Source organism: Pleurodeles waltl, chromosome 9, assembly GCF_031143425.1.
Source record: "Pleurodeles waltl isolate 20211129_DDA chromosome 9, aPleWal1.hap1.20221129, whole genome shotgun sequence".
Classification (NCBI taxonomy): domain Eukaryota; kingdom Metazoa; phylum Chordata; class Amphibia; order Caudata; family Salamandridae; genus Pleurodeles; species Pleurodeles waltl.
Genome location: NC_090448.1, coordinates 396,951,012 through 396,966,421, shown reverse-complemented (window position 1 = coordinate 396,966,421; position 15,410 = coordinate 396,951,012). Strand labels below are relative to the sequence as shown.

At 43.8% G+C, this 15,410-nt stretch overlaps 1 protein-coding gene across 2 annotated transcripts in view; it reads right to left on the bottom strand.

Annotated features, from left to right (window-relative positions):
* The window catches only part of VEGFB (vascular endothelial growth factor B), a 227,393-nt gene that overhangs the window by 15,934 nt on the left and 196,049 nt on the right, over positions 1–15,410 (bottom strand). For both annotated transcript variants that reach the window (XM_069207104.1, XM_069207105.1), the window contains exons 3-4: positions 14,387–14,583; positions 10,687–10,760 (exon numbers count right to left, since the gene is read on the bottom strand). In XM_069207104.1, coding sequence (XP_069063205.1) covers positions 10,687–10,760; positions 14,387–14,583 — 271 coding nt within the window. The remainder of the gene's footprint in view (positions 1–10,686; positions 10,761–14,386; positions 14,584–15,410) is intronic.

Here is a 15,410-nt window from a genome sequence, read left to right as displayed (position 1 = left end):
TATGAGGTTTTTGAAATGCAATAAACAGTTGTTTTGTTTTCCTAATTAGTTTTGTTCTGTCAATGTAGTACATTAGTGCTCTTCTGATGTCTAATGTATGTAGTGCCCTTTCAGCTACTGAGTCTGGCTGTGGAAAGAACACTGGTAGTTCTACTGTTTGATTTAAGTGGAACGGTGAAATAACTTTTGGTAAAAATTTAGGATTAGTTCTTAGAACTACCTTATTTTTGTGTATTTGAATAAAAGGTTCCTGTATAGTAAACGCTTGAATTTCGCTTACTCTTCTTAGAGATGTAATGGCAACGAGAAATGCAACCTTCTACGTTAAGAATTGCATTTCGCAAGAATGCATGGGTTCGAAAGGTGGACCCATGAGTCTTGTTAAGACGATGTTGAGGTTCCATGAAGGAACAGGTGGTGTTCTTGGTGGTATAATTCTTTTTAGGCCTTCCATAAACGCTTTAATGACAGGTATCCTAAATAGTGAAGTTGAATGGGTAATCTGCAGGTATGCAGAAATTGCCGCGAGGTGTATCTTTATGGAAGAGAAGGCCAGATTTGATTTCTGCAAATGTAGTAAGTATCCTACTACATCCTTTGGAGATGCATGTAATGGTTGAACTTGATTACTATGGCAGTAGCAAACAAACCTTTTCCATTTACTTGCATAGCAGTGTCTAGTGGATGGCCTTCTAGCCTGTTTTATGACCTCCATACATTCTTGGGTGAGGTTTAAATGTCCGAATTCTAGGATTTCAGGAGCCAGATTGCTAGATTCAGCGATGCTGGGTTTGGATGCCTGATCTGTTGTTTGTGTTGTGTTAGCAGATCTGGCCTGTTGGGTAGCTTGACATGGGGTACTACTGACATGTCTAGTAGTGTTGTGTACCAGGGTTGTCTTGCCCATGTTGGTGCTATTAGTATGAGTTTGAGTTTGTTTTGACTCAATTTGTTTACTTGATATGGAAGGAGAGGGAGAGGGGGAAAAGCGTATGCAAATATCCCTGACCAATTCATCCATAGAGCATTGCCTTGAGACTGCCTGTGTGGGTACCTGGATGCGAAGTTTTGGCATTTTTTTTTTCGTTCTCCTTTGTTGCAAATAGGTCTATTTGAGGTGTTCCCCAAATGTGGAAGTAAGTGTTTAGAATTTGGGGGTGAATCTCCCATTCGTGGACTTGTTGGTGATCTCGAGAGAGGTTGTCTGCTAGTTGATTCTGGATCCCTGGAATAAACTGTGCTATTAGGCGAATGTGGTTGTGAATTGCCCATTGCCATATCTTTTGTGCCAGGAGGCACAGCTGTGTCGAGTGTGTTCCCCCCTGTTTGTTTAGATAATACATTGTTGTCATGTTGTCTGTTTTGACAAGAATGTATTTGTGGGTTATGATGGGTTGAAATGCTTTCAACGCTAGGAATACTGCTAACAATTCGAGGTGATTTATATGCAGCTTCGTTTGATGTACGTCCCATTGTCCTTGGATGCTGTGTTGATTGAGGTGTGCTCCCCACCCTGTCATGGAAGCATCTGTTGTTATCACGTATTGTGGCACTGGGTCTTGGAAAGGCCGCCCTTTGTTTAAATTTATACTGTTCCACCATAGAAGCGAGATGTATGTTTGGCGGTTTATCAACACCAGATCTAGAAGGTGACCCTGTGCCTGTGACCATTGCGATGCTAGGCACTGTTGTAAGGGCCTCATGTGCAGTCTTGCGTTTGGGACAATGGCTATGCATGAAGACATCATGCCTAGGAGTTTTAATACCATCTTTGCATGTATTTTTTGTGTCGGATACATGGCTTGTATAACCTTGTAAAAATGTTGAACCCTTTGTGGACTTGGAGTGGCTATCCCCTTTGTTGTGTTGATTGTCGCTCCTAAGTATTGCTTTGTTTTGCACGGCAGAATGTGTGATTTTGCATAGTTGATGGAGAAACCGAGTTTGTAGAGGGTTTGTATGACATACTCTGTGTGGTGTGAACACTTTGTTAGGGAGTTGGTCTTGATTAGCCAATCGTCTAGGTAGGGGAACACGTGTATTTGCTGCCTTCTGATATGTGCAGCTACTACTGCTAGGCATTTTGTAAATACTCTTGGTGCGGTCGTTATACCGAACGGCAACACTTTGAATTGGTAATGTATTCCCTTGAATACGAACCTTAGGTATTTCCTGTGCGAGGGATGTATCGGTATGTGGAAATACGCGTCCTTTAGATCTAAGGTTGTCATATAGTCTTGTTGTTTTAGCAGTGGTAATACGTCTTGTAGCGTGACCATGTGAAAGTGTTCCGATTTGATGTAGATGTTTAGTGTTCTGAGATCTAAGATTGGTCTCAGTGTTTTGTCTTTTTTTGGTATTAGAAAGTACAGTGAGTAAACTCCTGTGTTCCTTTGTGTACGTGGTACAAGTTCTATTGCGTCCTTTTGCAGTAATGCCTGAACTTCTAATTCGAGAAGGTCTAAATGCTGTTTTGACATGTTTTGTGTTTTTGGTGGGACATTTGGAGGGATTTGGATAAATTCTATGCAATAACCATGTTGGATAATTGCTAAGACCCAAGTGTCTGTTGTTATCTCCTCCCAAGCTTTGTAAAATTGGCTTAGTCTTCCCCCCACTGGTGTTGTGTGAAGGGGTTGAGTGACATGTGAGTCACTGTTTGGTTGTAGGGGTTTTGGGACCTTGAAATTTTCCCCGGTTTCTAGGGAATTGTCCCCCTCTGTACTGGCCCCGAAAGCCTCCCCTTTGATACTGTCCCTGGCAGGTAGACGGTGTTGATTGTGAGGTGCTGGCTTGTGTGGCTTGACCCCGAAACCCCCCTCTGAAGGGTGCTCTGCGAAATGTGCCAGAAGTGCCTCTGCCCTGCGGGGAATAGAGTGCGCCCATGGCCTTGGCCGTGTCAGTGTCCTTTTTCAATTTCTCAATTGCCGTGTCCACATCGGGTCCAAACAATTGTTGTTCGTTGAACGGCATATTGAGCACTGCCTGTTGTATCTCGGGTTTAAACCCGGATGTGCGCAACCATGCGTGCCTTCTTATAGTTACCGCAGTATTTATTGTTCTTGCAGCTGTATCCGCTGCATCCATAGAGGAGCGTATTTGGTTATTAGAGATATTTTGTCCCTCCTCAACTACTTGTTTTGCCCGTTTCTGTAATTCTTTGGGTAGATGCTCGATGAGATGCTGCATCTCATCCCAATGGGCTCTGTCATATCGCGCTAGGAGCACCTGAGAGTTCGCGATGCGCCACTGGTTTGCAGCTTGTACAGCAACCCTTTTTCGAGCTGCGTCGAACTTGCGGCTCTCTTTGTCCGGAGGTGGGGCGTCGCCTGATGTGTGCGAGTTGGCTCTCTTGCGAGCTGCCCCTACTACAACTGAATCTGGTGGCAGTTGTGATATGATAAAAGCAGGGTCCGTGGGCGGTGCTTTATATTTTTTCTCCACCCGTGGAGTTATCGCTCTGCTTTTGACAGGTTCTTTAAAGATCTGTTTTGCGTGCCTTAGCATTCCCGGGAGCATAGGCAGGCTTTGATAGGTGCTATGGGTGGAGGAGAGGGTGTTGAAAAGGAAGTCATCCTCGACAGGTTCTGAGTGTAACGACACGTTATGGAACTCTGCTGACCTAGCTACCACCTGTGCATACGCTGTGCTGTCCTCAGGTGGTGAGGGCTTGGTAGGGTACGACTCAGGACTATTGTCTGATACTGGGGCGTCGTATAGGTCCCAAGCGTCCTGGTCATCTTGGCTCATGGTGGTATGAGCTGGTGAATGTGACAGAGTTTGTGCCGGTGATGTATGAGTTACAGGTGGAGGAGAGGGTGGTGGAGTTACTTTCTTCACCACTTTTGCTTGTGGTGTTTGTTCTTGTGTTTGGAACTCGAGTCTCTTTTTCCTCCTGATTGGGGGAAGAGTGCTGATCTTCCCTGTCCCACTCTGTATGAAGATCCGCTTCTGGGTGTGGTCTACGTCAGTGGTTTGTAACTCTTCTTCAAATCTGTGTTTGCGCATTTGAGAGGACAGTGATTGTTCCTCTGAATACGAGCTGGCAGTCGGTTCGGTTGCTGGGCGTTTTGGCACCGAAACTGTGTCTTTGCTTGTTTTCGGCTCCGAGGAGAATTTTCTCTTTTTTGTAGTCGAGCCTTCTCGGCGTCGATCATCCTCGGTGCCGCTGTTTCTGCCTCGAGCAGCTTCAGTTCCGCTGTCTCGGCGCCGACCCTTTTCGGCAGCACTTTCTCGGTCCCGAGATTGCTGCGTGCCTGTGTCTCGACCCGAGTCGGACGATCTCGGCACCGGTTCGCCCTTTTTCGGTGCCGATGGACGGTCACCTATTTTATGGGTTGAGCCATGGCCTGTTGGCAGTGGCGTCCCCTGGGCCTTGTCTGTTTTCCCGTGTGGTGCTTGTTTCGACGTCTTACTCACGGTTTCTTCGACGTCGAACTCCTCCGAGTCTGATTCATGGATGGAGAAGGCTTCCTCTTCTTCTCCTTGTTCCTTGAACCCTCGTTGTCCTGTCGGCGTGGACGTCATTTGCAACCTTCTGGCTCTTCGGTCACGGAGCGTCTTTCGGGACCGAAACGCACGACAGGCCTCACACGTTTCTTCCTTGTGCTCGGGCGACAGGCACAAGTTACAGACCAAATGTTGGTCTGTATATGGATATTTACTATGGCATTTAGGACAGAATCGGAACGGGGTCCGTTCCATCGGTGTCGATGTTACACGCGGTCGGGCCGACCAGGCCCCGACGGGGTCGAAGTTACCCCGAAGGGCTACCGGAGCTCTTCACGATTCGGTGTCGATTCTATCTAACCCGATACCGAACGAAACAATACCGACGTAGTTTTCCGAAGTTCTGACTATCTTTCCGTCCCGAAACCCGGAGCGAAAAGGAACACGTCCGAACCCGATGGCGGAAAAAAAACAATCTAAGATGGAGTCGACGCCCATGCGTAATGGAAACAAAGGAGGAGGAGTCCCTCGGTCTCGTGACTCGAAAAGACTTCTTCGAAGAAAAACAACTTGTAACACTCCGACCCAACACCAGACGGCGCACTATGCACAGCATGTGTATCTGCAGCTACACATGCCACCGAACATATATATATCGCTGGTGAATTGAATGTGTAGATGGGATGTACTTGCCTCAACAACAGGTATCAGAACGATGGGCCTCATTTAGAGTATTATAGAGAGGGCACTGTGTCGCAACTGCTACGGACTAACCTTTCCCTCCAACCCTTGGCCTGCCCACTTCATTTACAAGCAGACTGACCTCAAATATCTCGATGACAGCGTCTACTCTGGCTTCATTACCAAGTTAGTACTCTGTTGGTGTTTTGCCGATTCACCTGCCCACAGTTTAGAGAGTTTGGTTAAATGGCCATTTTCTACTGTCTTTCACCGCCAGGTAAAACCTTCATGTAAGGGACAGTGAAAACATTGAAATGGTCCCCATTCCATGGGAAACAGCACACATGGTGTAGGCGGTCATTAGTTTAGAATTTTTCAAATCCAAACTCCAGCTTCAGGAGTTTGTTTTTGAAAAACTAAAAACATGTTAAATCTTTGACAATCGTGTGTCAATTTGAAGGTACCGTCCGTCAAACTTTTAACACATTGACGCTGTGATGTCAATTTCTGCCAATGACTAACGACATCTCTAAGTGGAGGACGGGCACTCCATCAAGAAGATGGAGTATTTTACCCTGTTGCATTGATGGAGTAAAAAACAAAATTCACACTCTAAATCAGAGTCTATGTCAGTGTTTTTTGTACATTGTATGCCTATTGGTAGATATATACTTAAGCTGTTCTTGAGTGTACTATAGATGCTTATGTCTGTGCAGTGTACAGTTGTGTGTGCAGACACAGGCTGGGGATTTAAGCTGTGGGTGGCGCCTCTAAGGTATCCAACTACAGTGCAGAGTTCATCCTGCCCATAGTACCAATGACGTCACTGCTTATACGCTGAACTAGTCACGGGTTCTCAGGCCTGGCAGAGGTACTGGAGTACGTGTAAAAGTAATGGACCCGTTATCGGCTCAACAGCTGGACCATATCTCGAGACCAGTGCTTAGATAAACTCACCACGTGAGGTTTCCATCTCCTAGAAAAGATAGAGTCTGCCCCTGAGACTTGGCCTGCCTTAGGCGGAAGGCCGATCTTAGATTCTACGCCAACAACACTGTACATACAAATTGTGGTGATAACCTCAGCTTATCCAGGAACATTCCACGTCAGGCCAATGGAGCTTCAAAGCCTACCTGATTAGATAACCGGGTCTATTGAAAGAACTGTATCAGCAGTGGTGTGTGCCTAGGCGCACGACATACATGAACACACTCACTGGCAAGCATTGGTAAAGTGTCAGCATACCTTAAAAATATATTGCAAGAGCAAAGGATTATCTGCAAATTCACATCCTTCTTTCGATAGCCAACTCAAAAAGAAATCCAGAAAGTATTAAGTTACGAATTTTGTTGTCTCTCTTTGGGTTTACATGTGACCTATCCCAATGTCACAGTTACTATTAAAATGCTAGATCTCGGACCAGCACAAAAAGGCCTTCTTTCTTCTGCCACAGGATCAGACATTTCAGACAAATCCTTAGATATTTTTAAGCTGTTCATTCCATGTAAGATTTTTTTGTTGTTTATGGCTCTGAGAGAGACGCTGATTGTTTATTTCAGTTTCTGAAAGTCATAACTCCTTGCTATGACATCACAACAGTTGATAACAAAACTGGTTATCAACTGTTGTAATGTCATAAAGGACTTCTAGGCCAGGTGACAGGGCTCTCTGAGAGATTGTCAGCGCTGTTCTGTTTCTCTGCTTTGACTGCAAGCAGAAACCACAGTTTGAGGAGGAGGAAGGAAGGCAGGGAAGGTTGTGAGTTTTGGTTAAGGATAGCAGGTGAGATATTTATTTTTCACATTTGCGGCAGGGAGCAGAGAGCATGTTATGTATAGCTCTCCCGTTATCCTCTGCCCCTGCACAACAGATGAAGGCAGGGGCAGATGATTTTGGGTGCCATACATAACATAAAATTATAGATGGGTATAACGTGGGTTACAGGGATGTTTTTCACCGTGGAGATCTGACTGATATCATAGATAACTCAGCTTCGCTCTCGTTGTCTGTCTGACATCACTCAGAACCCTTTGGCAAAGAAAAACCCTGTAATTCACTGTTACCCATCTATAATTCAATATATATGTATATATATTTTAACTTTTTCCTTACTGCTTGCGACATCAAGTGATAGTTCCCTCCTTAGCTTTGTTTTCGCTCTTGTCTATGTTTTTATTTAAAAGAGCAATTTCTGTCTTTTTACTTTTGCCCCTTACTGCAGGTTATGTTTCCCTTCCTAAGTGACGCATACATCTTCAGGAAAATAGCAACTTACATAATTCCTACTTAGTGCACTTCCTAAACGGATAAAAGTGCTTCCTCTTCTAGCAAACTATTCATAACTTGGCCTTGCACAGTGATCCATTACCTCGGTGCTCCTGCAGGTGATTAATTTTGCAGAGTGTGCAATATAAATAACTCAGCTAATCAATTTTGAATCAGACATGGAATGTGTCGACTCAGATCAAAGAGAAAAGCTTACAAAAAACGAAATCTCTAAATTTAGCATGAAGGACATGTCCTTTCCTTTACACACAAATCTTGAAGAAAGAGAGGCCGATTTATTTGGGGATGGCCTGTTGTTCCAGTGTGATGGAGTAAATTACTGGTGGTAAGGGTCAGTGAAACCGAGTAGATTCTCTTCTCACCAAGGGAGAGACTTCAATGGCAAGGGCAGTATTTTTTTTTTTTTCCAAAAGAAAGGAATATGCTACTTACCCTGTAAGCATATGTTCGTGGCTTGTAGAGTTGTAGATTCACAGGCTTTGCATCCTCTTGCCATCAGGTGTTGGGTCCGGATGTGTGCAGATTGTTTTTCTTCAAAGAAGTTTTTCGAGTCACGAGGTAGAGTGACTCCTCCTTCTCAGTGATACTGCGCATGGGTATCAACTCCATTGTTAGATTGTTTTCTCTCCGCTGTCAGTTCCGGATGTGTGTGCTAACGCTCCAGTTCCAGACCTTCACAGTACCCTTTTAACTCGTGCTTTACTCTCGTGGGTACGGTTTTCGATTGCACTTTCTTATTTTTGCATGTTGAGGAGTTATTACACCGCTTGTGGTGTCAACGCGCTTCGACCAAGGTCGTTAAGGCCGCGCCCTTCTGGCCATCTTTGCCAGTCTTCCCCAGTTTCTCCGGAGAATGCCTTGCTGGTGATGGAAAGGACGCCCTTCAGGTTCTGCCCTTGCTGTCAAGTGAAATATCTCCAAACAGACTTACACCAAGTCTTTAACTTGTGTTCTGTTCCTGGAACACGGGGAGGTGGATTGCAAGGCATGTCAATCTTTCAGTTTCAAGAAAAATCTACAAGATCGTCAGACAAGCTGTCTCAAAATGCAAAGAATGAGTGTTGAAGAGGCTCCAGACATCTTTAGCGATGAAGAGGTCAATGAGGAGAAGGCATCTGATGTGACGGAAGAGGCGCTCTCCCCAGAGAGCAGTTCTGACTCCGATCTCAAAGTCGACCTCAAGATGCAAGAAGTTACACTGGCTCAACAACCCACAAGTATGGCTCCTCCTCTGCCTCCACCCCGTGTTGAACATTAAAAAAAACACATGGCCCCCTCTGATCAAGAGGCCCATGGTCCACCACTGCCGCTAGGACATGGTTGGCACCGAGCAACCCTTTTGGAGGCTCTGCCCTTAAGCTTGATACCAAAACATCCATGAAGCCTTCCAGCACCTCGGGCCGAGCCGACCATTGGTGATGAGCTGACTGTCGTTGTCCACCCCATCGATTACGACTGGAACTTTGGTGCCAAAACCCAAACCTGGTTTGGACCTGAAAATTTTGAAGCCAGCTCCAAAACCTGACTCTGGCAAAGCAGTTGAGCCCATCATCCATAAACTGCAAGAGAAACTGGATACTCGCATGCTATCAACCTAGCGGAGTGCCACACCAAACCATTTCCTTTTTTTATTTTCAAAAAGAAAATCTTGAAATTTGAGATTTACACCTTATTTGGGGCAGGTCCACCAGTAAATGTGTTTTTTTTGGGAACACCTCAGATTAATGGCATCCCACCTAAGAAGAGCAGGTGTTTACATCAACTTCTATCTAAACAACTGGTTTACAAGATTTCATCCAAGTGAATAAACTGGTTTCCGGTCTGCAAATCTAAATATTACGCTTTTCAACTTCACATGCTTCTCCATACACTGAGATGGGTTTTTATATAGACATGTACTGTATTTAAACCCTACTAAATAAGAAAGACTGGATCACTCTAAAACAAGCATAGAGCCTGATTTAGATATCGGTGGACAGGTTACTCGGTCATAACAGTGATGGAAATCCTGTCCACTTAAATCTCAAATTCCATAGTATATAATGGTATTTATATTTCAGCGAACTGGATATCCGAAACCATTTGTGATGGAGTAACCCATCTGCCGAGATGTAAATCAGGCCCATAGTTTGCAGGCGCGTGGCAGAGGATTTAGGGTGTAAACAGGGGCTTCCTATGTTCTAGCTTTCTACCTGTGCAAAAACCAACCCATCAACAAGTATGCTATTAAAGTAAATCCTCGATTGATGCTCCACAAGCTTTGATCTCAAAAGCCCCCTGTTCTTCTAACGTAATCTGCAGATACGCACATAGATTCAAGGTGACTGTAAGTGGACATTTGTATTGGATTTACAGATCCAAATATGGGTATGCGGATCTCTGGATCTGCAGATTTAAAAAACATTTTTTTTACCTTTGTAATAACTGGCTGCAGATTTAAAATCTTGACAAAAAGCAGGCAAGAGAGCTTAGCCATATGAGAATTCACTGTAGGGCCTACCGCTAGGACCTAAGCCCAGCCCTGCTGCACCTGGACACAGACTGGTTTTGATTTTGATTCATAACCATACCACCACTTTAACTGTGTTTTTTCAGGCAACTTTACCAGAGGTTAATGTCTAATGAGGAAAAGAAGCCAAGAGGAGACCACAGGCTTCAGAGAAGCAAAGCAACTCTGTCAATTATGTTTATGCTAAGTAAAGTGATATCTAAGCATGATATTTCTCAGTGGTTTGTAGATTGTGTTACTTGGAGCTAACAAGGTCCTAATGCCTCTCAGGTGTCATCCTGAGTTTGATACACTGAGAAAGAAGCCTGCATAAACATGTTCATTACAGATAAAAATCATTCATTGACATCTGAAAAATAGTTGCCTTGTATCTTCTAAACAGGATCGCCCACTAGGTGAGCTTAAGATTTTTGCCATATTATTCCTTGAGCGAGTTCTTACCCTTACATAGTAAAATGTTCTGGATTTAATGACATTTGAGATTCTGATGATGAAATTCAAATTGTAGAATTTACTACTAGTGTTTCTGGATCTCTGCATGGCTTCTTACCCATTACCATAACTACCACTACTACGTAAGCAACCCCAAAACTGTGTTTCATTTGCCCCCAAACAGGTATCTTGTTTACCAATACAAAGCAGTGTATGTGACTCTTTTGTAACCAGATGGTCATCATTTGTCCTACTAATCTTACAAAAAAATTTAGTATAACACTTAAATACCTCCCTTTTTTGTGGCTGACTATCGCATAGCAGCGTACCTGCACTCGCACTGACTGTGCTCTACAAATGGCACTTCTACCATCTGTGTGTTCAGGAACTTCGTCTTCATTATCTACAGGAACAAAATCAAAATGACAAAATTCAAAGACTGAATCCAAGTCTGTAAATGGCATTCACGAAAACATAATTTGTCTCCTTTCGCAAACAAATTGGAGGAGAGATCCACAGTGGGTTTTGAGTGTAACGGCCTGATTTAGATCTTGGCGGATGGGAATACCCGTCACAAACGTTACGGCTATCCTGTCAGCCTTATTACAATCCCATTATATCCTATGGACAGCGTAATATGGCAGACGGGATATCCGTCAACTTTGTGAGGGAGTATTCCCCTCCGCCAAAATCTAAATCAGGCTCAAAGTCTTTTAGTAAGCACAGTGTGTAGTATTGGGCTAGTCAGTGAACCGTGTGAAGTCAGCAAAATTTGTACCAGTCCAATTTTTTGTGCCAATATTGTTACATTTCTTTTAAAAACTGGCAAACTCTAGTAAACAAAGAAAAGACTACAAGTGGACTCAAAGCCCACACCATGTTCCAGGCCTGGGTATTTAAATGACTCCTCAACACATTCTAAATGTTTCTTTGCATTACTCAAGCAAACTGGACTGAAAATGATATGTTATAGTGGTCTGTAGAAGCAAAAGCGGTTCTAGAATATGATGCCCTCAAAGGAATGGAGTCATGTGGTGGTGTGTGTGTGTGTGTGTGTGTGTGTGTGTGTGTGTGTGCTTCTCTCTCTCTATATATATATATATATATATATATATATATATATATATATATATATATATATATATATATATATATATATATATATAACACCTATTTGTGGGTGCCAGTAGCTAGAGTTATAACCTAGTTTCCAAAGGAAAACGTTTTTTGTTTTGCTAATTACTTTGGCATCATTTGACAATTCTTCACAAAATGTTCCAAATAGTGTTCCAGTCAATTTATCTGGTGTCCAGAAAGTTTCAGGGTGATTTGGCGAGAGGGGCCAAGAAAAAGGGGGGCCCCAAAACATGTTTTCCCCATGCAATTTCCCATAGTGATTTCAGACATGACTACAGCCATAACCGCTGGACAGAATTACACCAAATTTGGCAGAAAGCTAGATCTTCGTCTTGATCATTGGTAATGTGGTGTAAATCTGTTCATTAGTTTTTGAGTTATTAAGGAAAAAAGATTTGTGTGTTTCTAGAGACGTGGATCCACATGCCAACAGCAATGCTGTGATTTGCTGGCCACAACCTGAGAAAAAAGTTGTGGACTCCATTTTGTGTATTCTTACTTTTGGGTTGTGGGGGGGCAGAGTAAAGGTAACCTGACCCCATGGAACTGATGGAGGGGTCTGTGAGGGACCCCTCATGGGCAAGAAATTGCCTAAAAATGTGTTGTTTTGAGGTGCGCAAGTATCTGTGGATCCTCCTCAGTGGTCAGCGTGGCCTCCGTGTGAGTCTGCGACAGATCCACAGACCCAGACCCCAATTTAAAAAAAAACTAAATACACCTACTCAGCGACCAACTCAAACACTCACACACCTGTTCACACACCCCACTCACAGACCCACAAAACCACTACAACACCCAGTCACAGACCCACACACCCACCCATTCACCCAACCACTTACAGTCCCACAACCCACTCACAGCAACTCACAGGCCCACAGAGCCACTCATACACCCACTCAAACACCCCCTGAAACAAACACACATCCACTCACAGACCCACAAAACCACTACCACACCAAGTCACTGACTCACACACAACCACTTACACACCTACTCATACACCTATACAGTCACTCACACACCCACTCACAGATCCACAAAACTAGCTGCAGACTGTCATATTCACTCATACACCCACTCACACACCCACTTGTAAGTCCACACAACCACTCATACAGCCACTCACACACACACACACAGACACACAAAAACCACTCACACATCCAGCCAAGTTCCATAACAGCTTTAGGGAGGAGCTCTAATGGCTGGAAGAGCCGCCAGCCACAAAATATACAAAATCCAAAAAGTTGAAGCGCTCACACAGGAGAAGGTGAGTAATATGTTTTTTAATTCACTACAAGACGGATTTCGGGCTGAGACATGTCTTGTGGTTTTGGTAAATTAAAAACGTGTTACGCACCCTGCCCCCATGTGAGCGCTTCAACTTTTTGCTTTGGAATATATATATATAAAAATGAAGGCATCGTAATATCTTCTCTGAGAAGACTTTACTACGGCGAACCCAAATGTATAAATATTCCTCTTTCATGAAATTCTCAGGAAGCCAGGGCTATAATGATCAGATTAGTTACCGGTAATAGTAATTGCTCTGAATTTGCCTTATTTCTCTTCTTACCTACACCGTGGTATGACTTAATGTCCCTGATATTCATTGGTCCAAATAAATGAAAACACAGATACTCACTCCTTAACCCCTCATCTGAAAGGTGAGGGCCATGAAAGAGGCTCACACATCCACCTAATCCTGTTATGGAGGCCAAAACACTTATAAAAGGGAGTGGATAGGGTAGGTACTGGAACGAGAAAGTAATTAAAAAATCGAGTTAAATAGTAGCTATCCTCAATATCACGGGCATCATTTGTATTTATTTTATGTTTGAAATCATCTATAGCCTAAACCGCAGCCACTATTGTGTACTAGGGACATTTATAGTCAGGGGGATCATTGTTTGAAAATCTACCAGTTTAGCTGTCCTATGTCTGCCTTTTGCTACTACTGGATTCACTAAGAAAATACCATAATTAGAAGGCAATACTTCCTCCCATGCAAAATAAACAAGAAAAGGTGACCGGTTGGGTTATTCCTGTCCAATCAGATACATGCTTTCTTTGGTCTTTTAATACTAGGACCAGTTTTCCTTTACTGAAACTTGAGAATTGTTGTCAAGATGGTGTGAAAATTCCCTTGTAACTCCTGTGTCACACAGTGACCACGTTTAAATTTGGAAGTAACTATCTAACAGTACACATTTACACATACAAAGGATTGATTGATTTGATGATTATTCATAAAGCCCTTTTTTACCATGCAGGGTGTCCTGGGATGCACAGGGGAGGAAACAATGTTGGTCACGTTCCTAAAACTTTCGCTTATGACTAGCTTTAGTTTTAGACACACCCTTTTATTTGTGATTTATATTAATGGCATGCTTTTGTCAAGTGAGTTTCTTCTCACTGCCATCTTGAGTAGCCGTCTGATGCATAGTGGGTAAATTATGACTGTGAATTGATAAAGTAACAGATAGAGATGGTGTCCTCCACAAGATAGTGGAGGCTGCCGTTGTGATGCAGTTTTGCCTAGACAGCATAATTTCCAAGTTCTAACTCGTGGCTGGCAGAAGCTGCCTGCGTACTGCCTCATTAAAGTCTACTGCCTTTTGGCGGCTCTAGAAACAGTAAGTACACTAAGATGCTGAGAGAAAATGTGCAGTGGTACAGGCTAGGGTTCTCCAGCTGCGGGAGGGGGATTGTGGGAGCTGCAATGCTACACTCTGCTGCAGTGGACCACCCAGAAGTAGTATGATTTAGGCATTCTGCTTCCCTTCTGTGCACACACTGTTCTACATAGGATGTCAATGAGGACTACAAATCAAGCTTCAGAGGTGCAACAATGTGGGATGTGGAATGGGATAGTGAGAATGGAAGACTCGCCTGCATGATCACGACGTGCATCCTCGTGGCTGCACACTCAAGTTCCTCGTCCACGCAGCAGCCAGCGCACCTGCGAAGGGGTACGCAGGATGGCCTGAAGATGTGCTCCACCTCCTCTGGGTATTCGGCGCCAATGTCCACCAGTTGCTCCTTCGGCTGGCAGTAGCTGCGGTTGTACACGTCAATCCACTTGATCACTGAGAGCAAAGACACAATAGAAGGTCCAACCAGCTGTTATCTATCAGGTGCTGCAATGGGAATGAGAACCAGGGGTGCAAGGCCAGAAGAACTTCAAGGAAGAGCGAGATAGTGGCAGGAAAAAAGTGAGTGGAGAAAGGTTAGAATTTACAAAGAGGCAGAGTGATAGAAAGAGAAGAAAAAGTGATAGCGATCAAGAGGACGATACAGGAGAAAAAGAAGTGACAGTTGGATTCATAGCTGAGATAAAGTTAAGGAACTGGGTGGAGAGGAAATGATCAGGAGAGCTATGAGGAAAGTAATAGCACGAGGAGGTAGCACGGAAAAGACAGTGGGAGAAAGGGATATGGAGAGGACCTACAGATGCTCTGTGAAAAAGTGTGACCCTGAGGCTATCGAACCACTCACTTATGGAATAAGTGCAAGCTGCCTCGCTGAGAGAGGGCGTTAATGAGTTGGTAATTAATTACGTGTCAGCAGCAAAAGTAATAATTGATACGGGAACCCTCTCTGAGGCCAAAACAAAGTTGCTGATGTAAACATTCTCACAATATTTAAATTTGGAGTGCCGAGGTAAGCACACATACGTACACGAAGCCCCCAAAAAAGAAACAGATCACTGCCTAACGAGGTCAGCATATAAATCTAATCACAGATGTCGAAGAAATCTGCACTAGCAGAGAGATAATCACTTACCATGCACTGGCAAAGCCAATAGGTTTAGCCTTGGCAACCTTGCAATTTCTATTTTTTGTGCGTAAAAACAAACAATAGGCAAGAAAGTCTCAAAATATAAAAATAAGGAAGTGGCCCAGAGTCCGTCCAC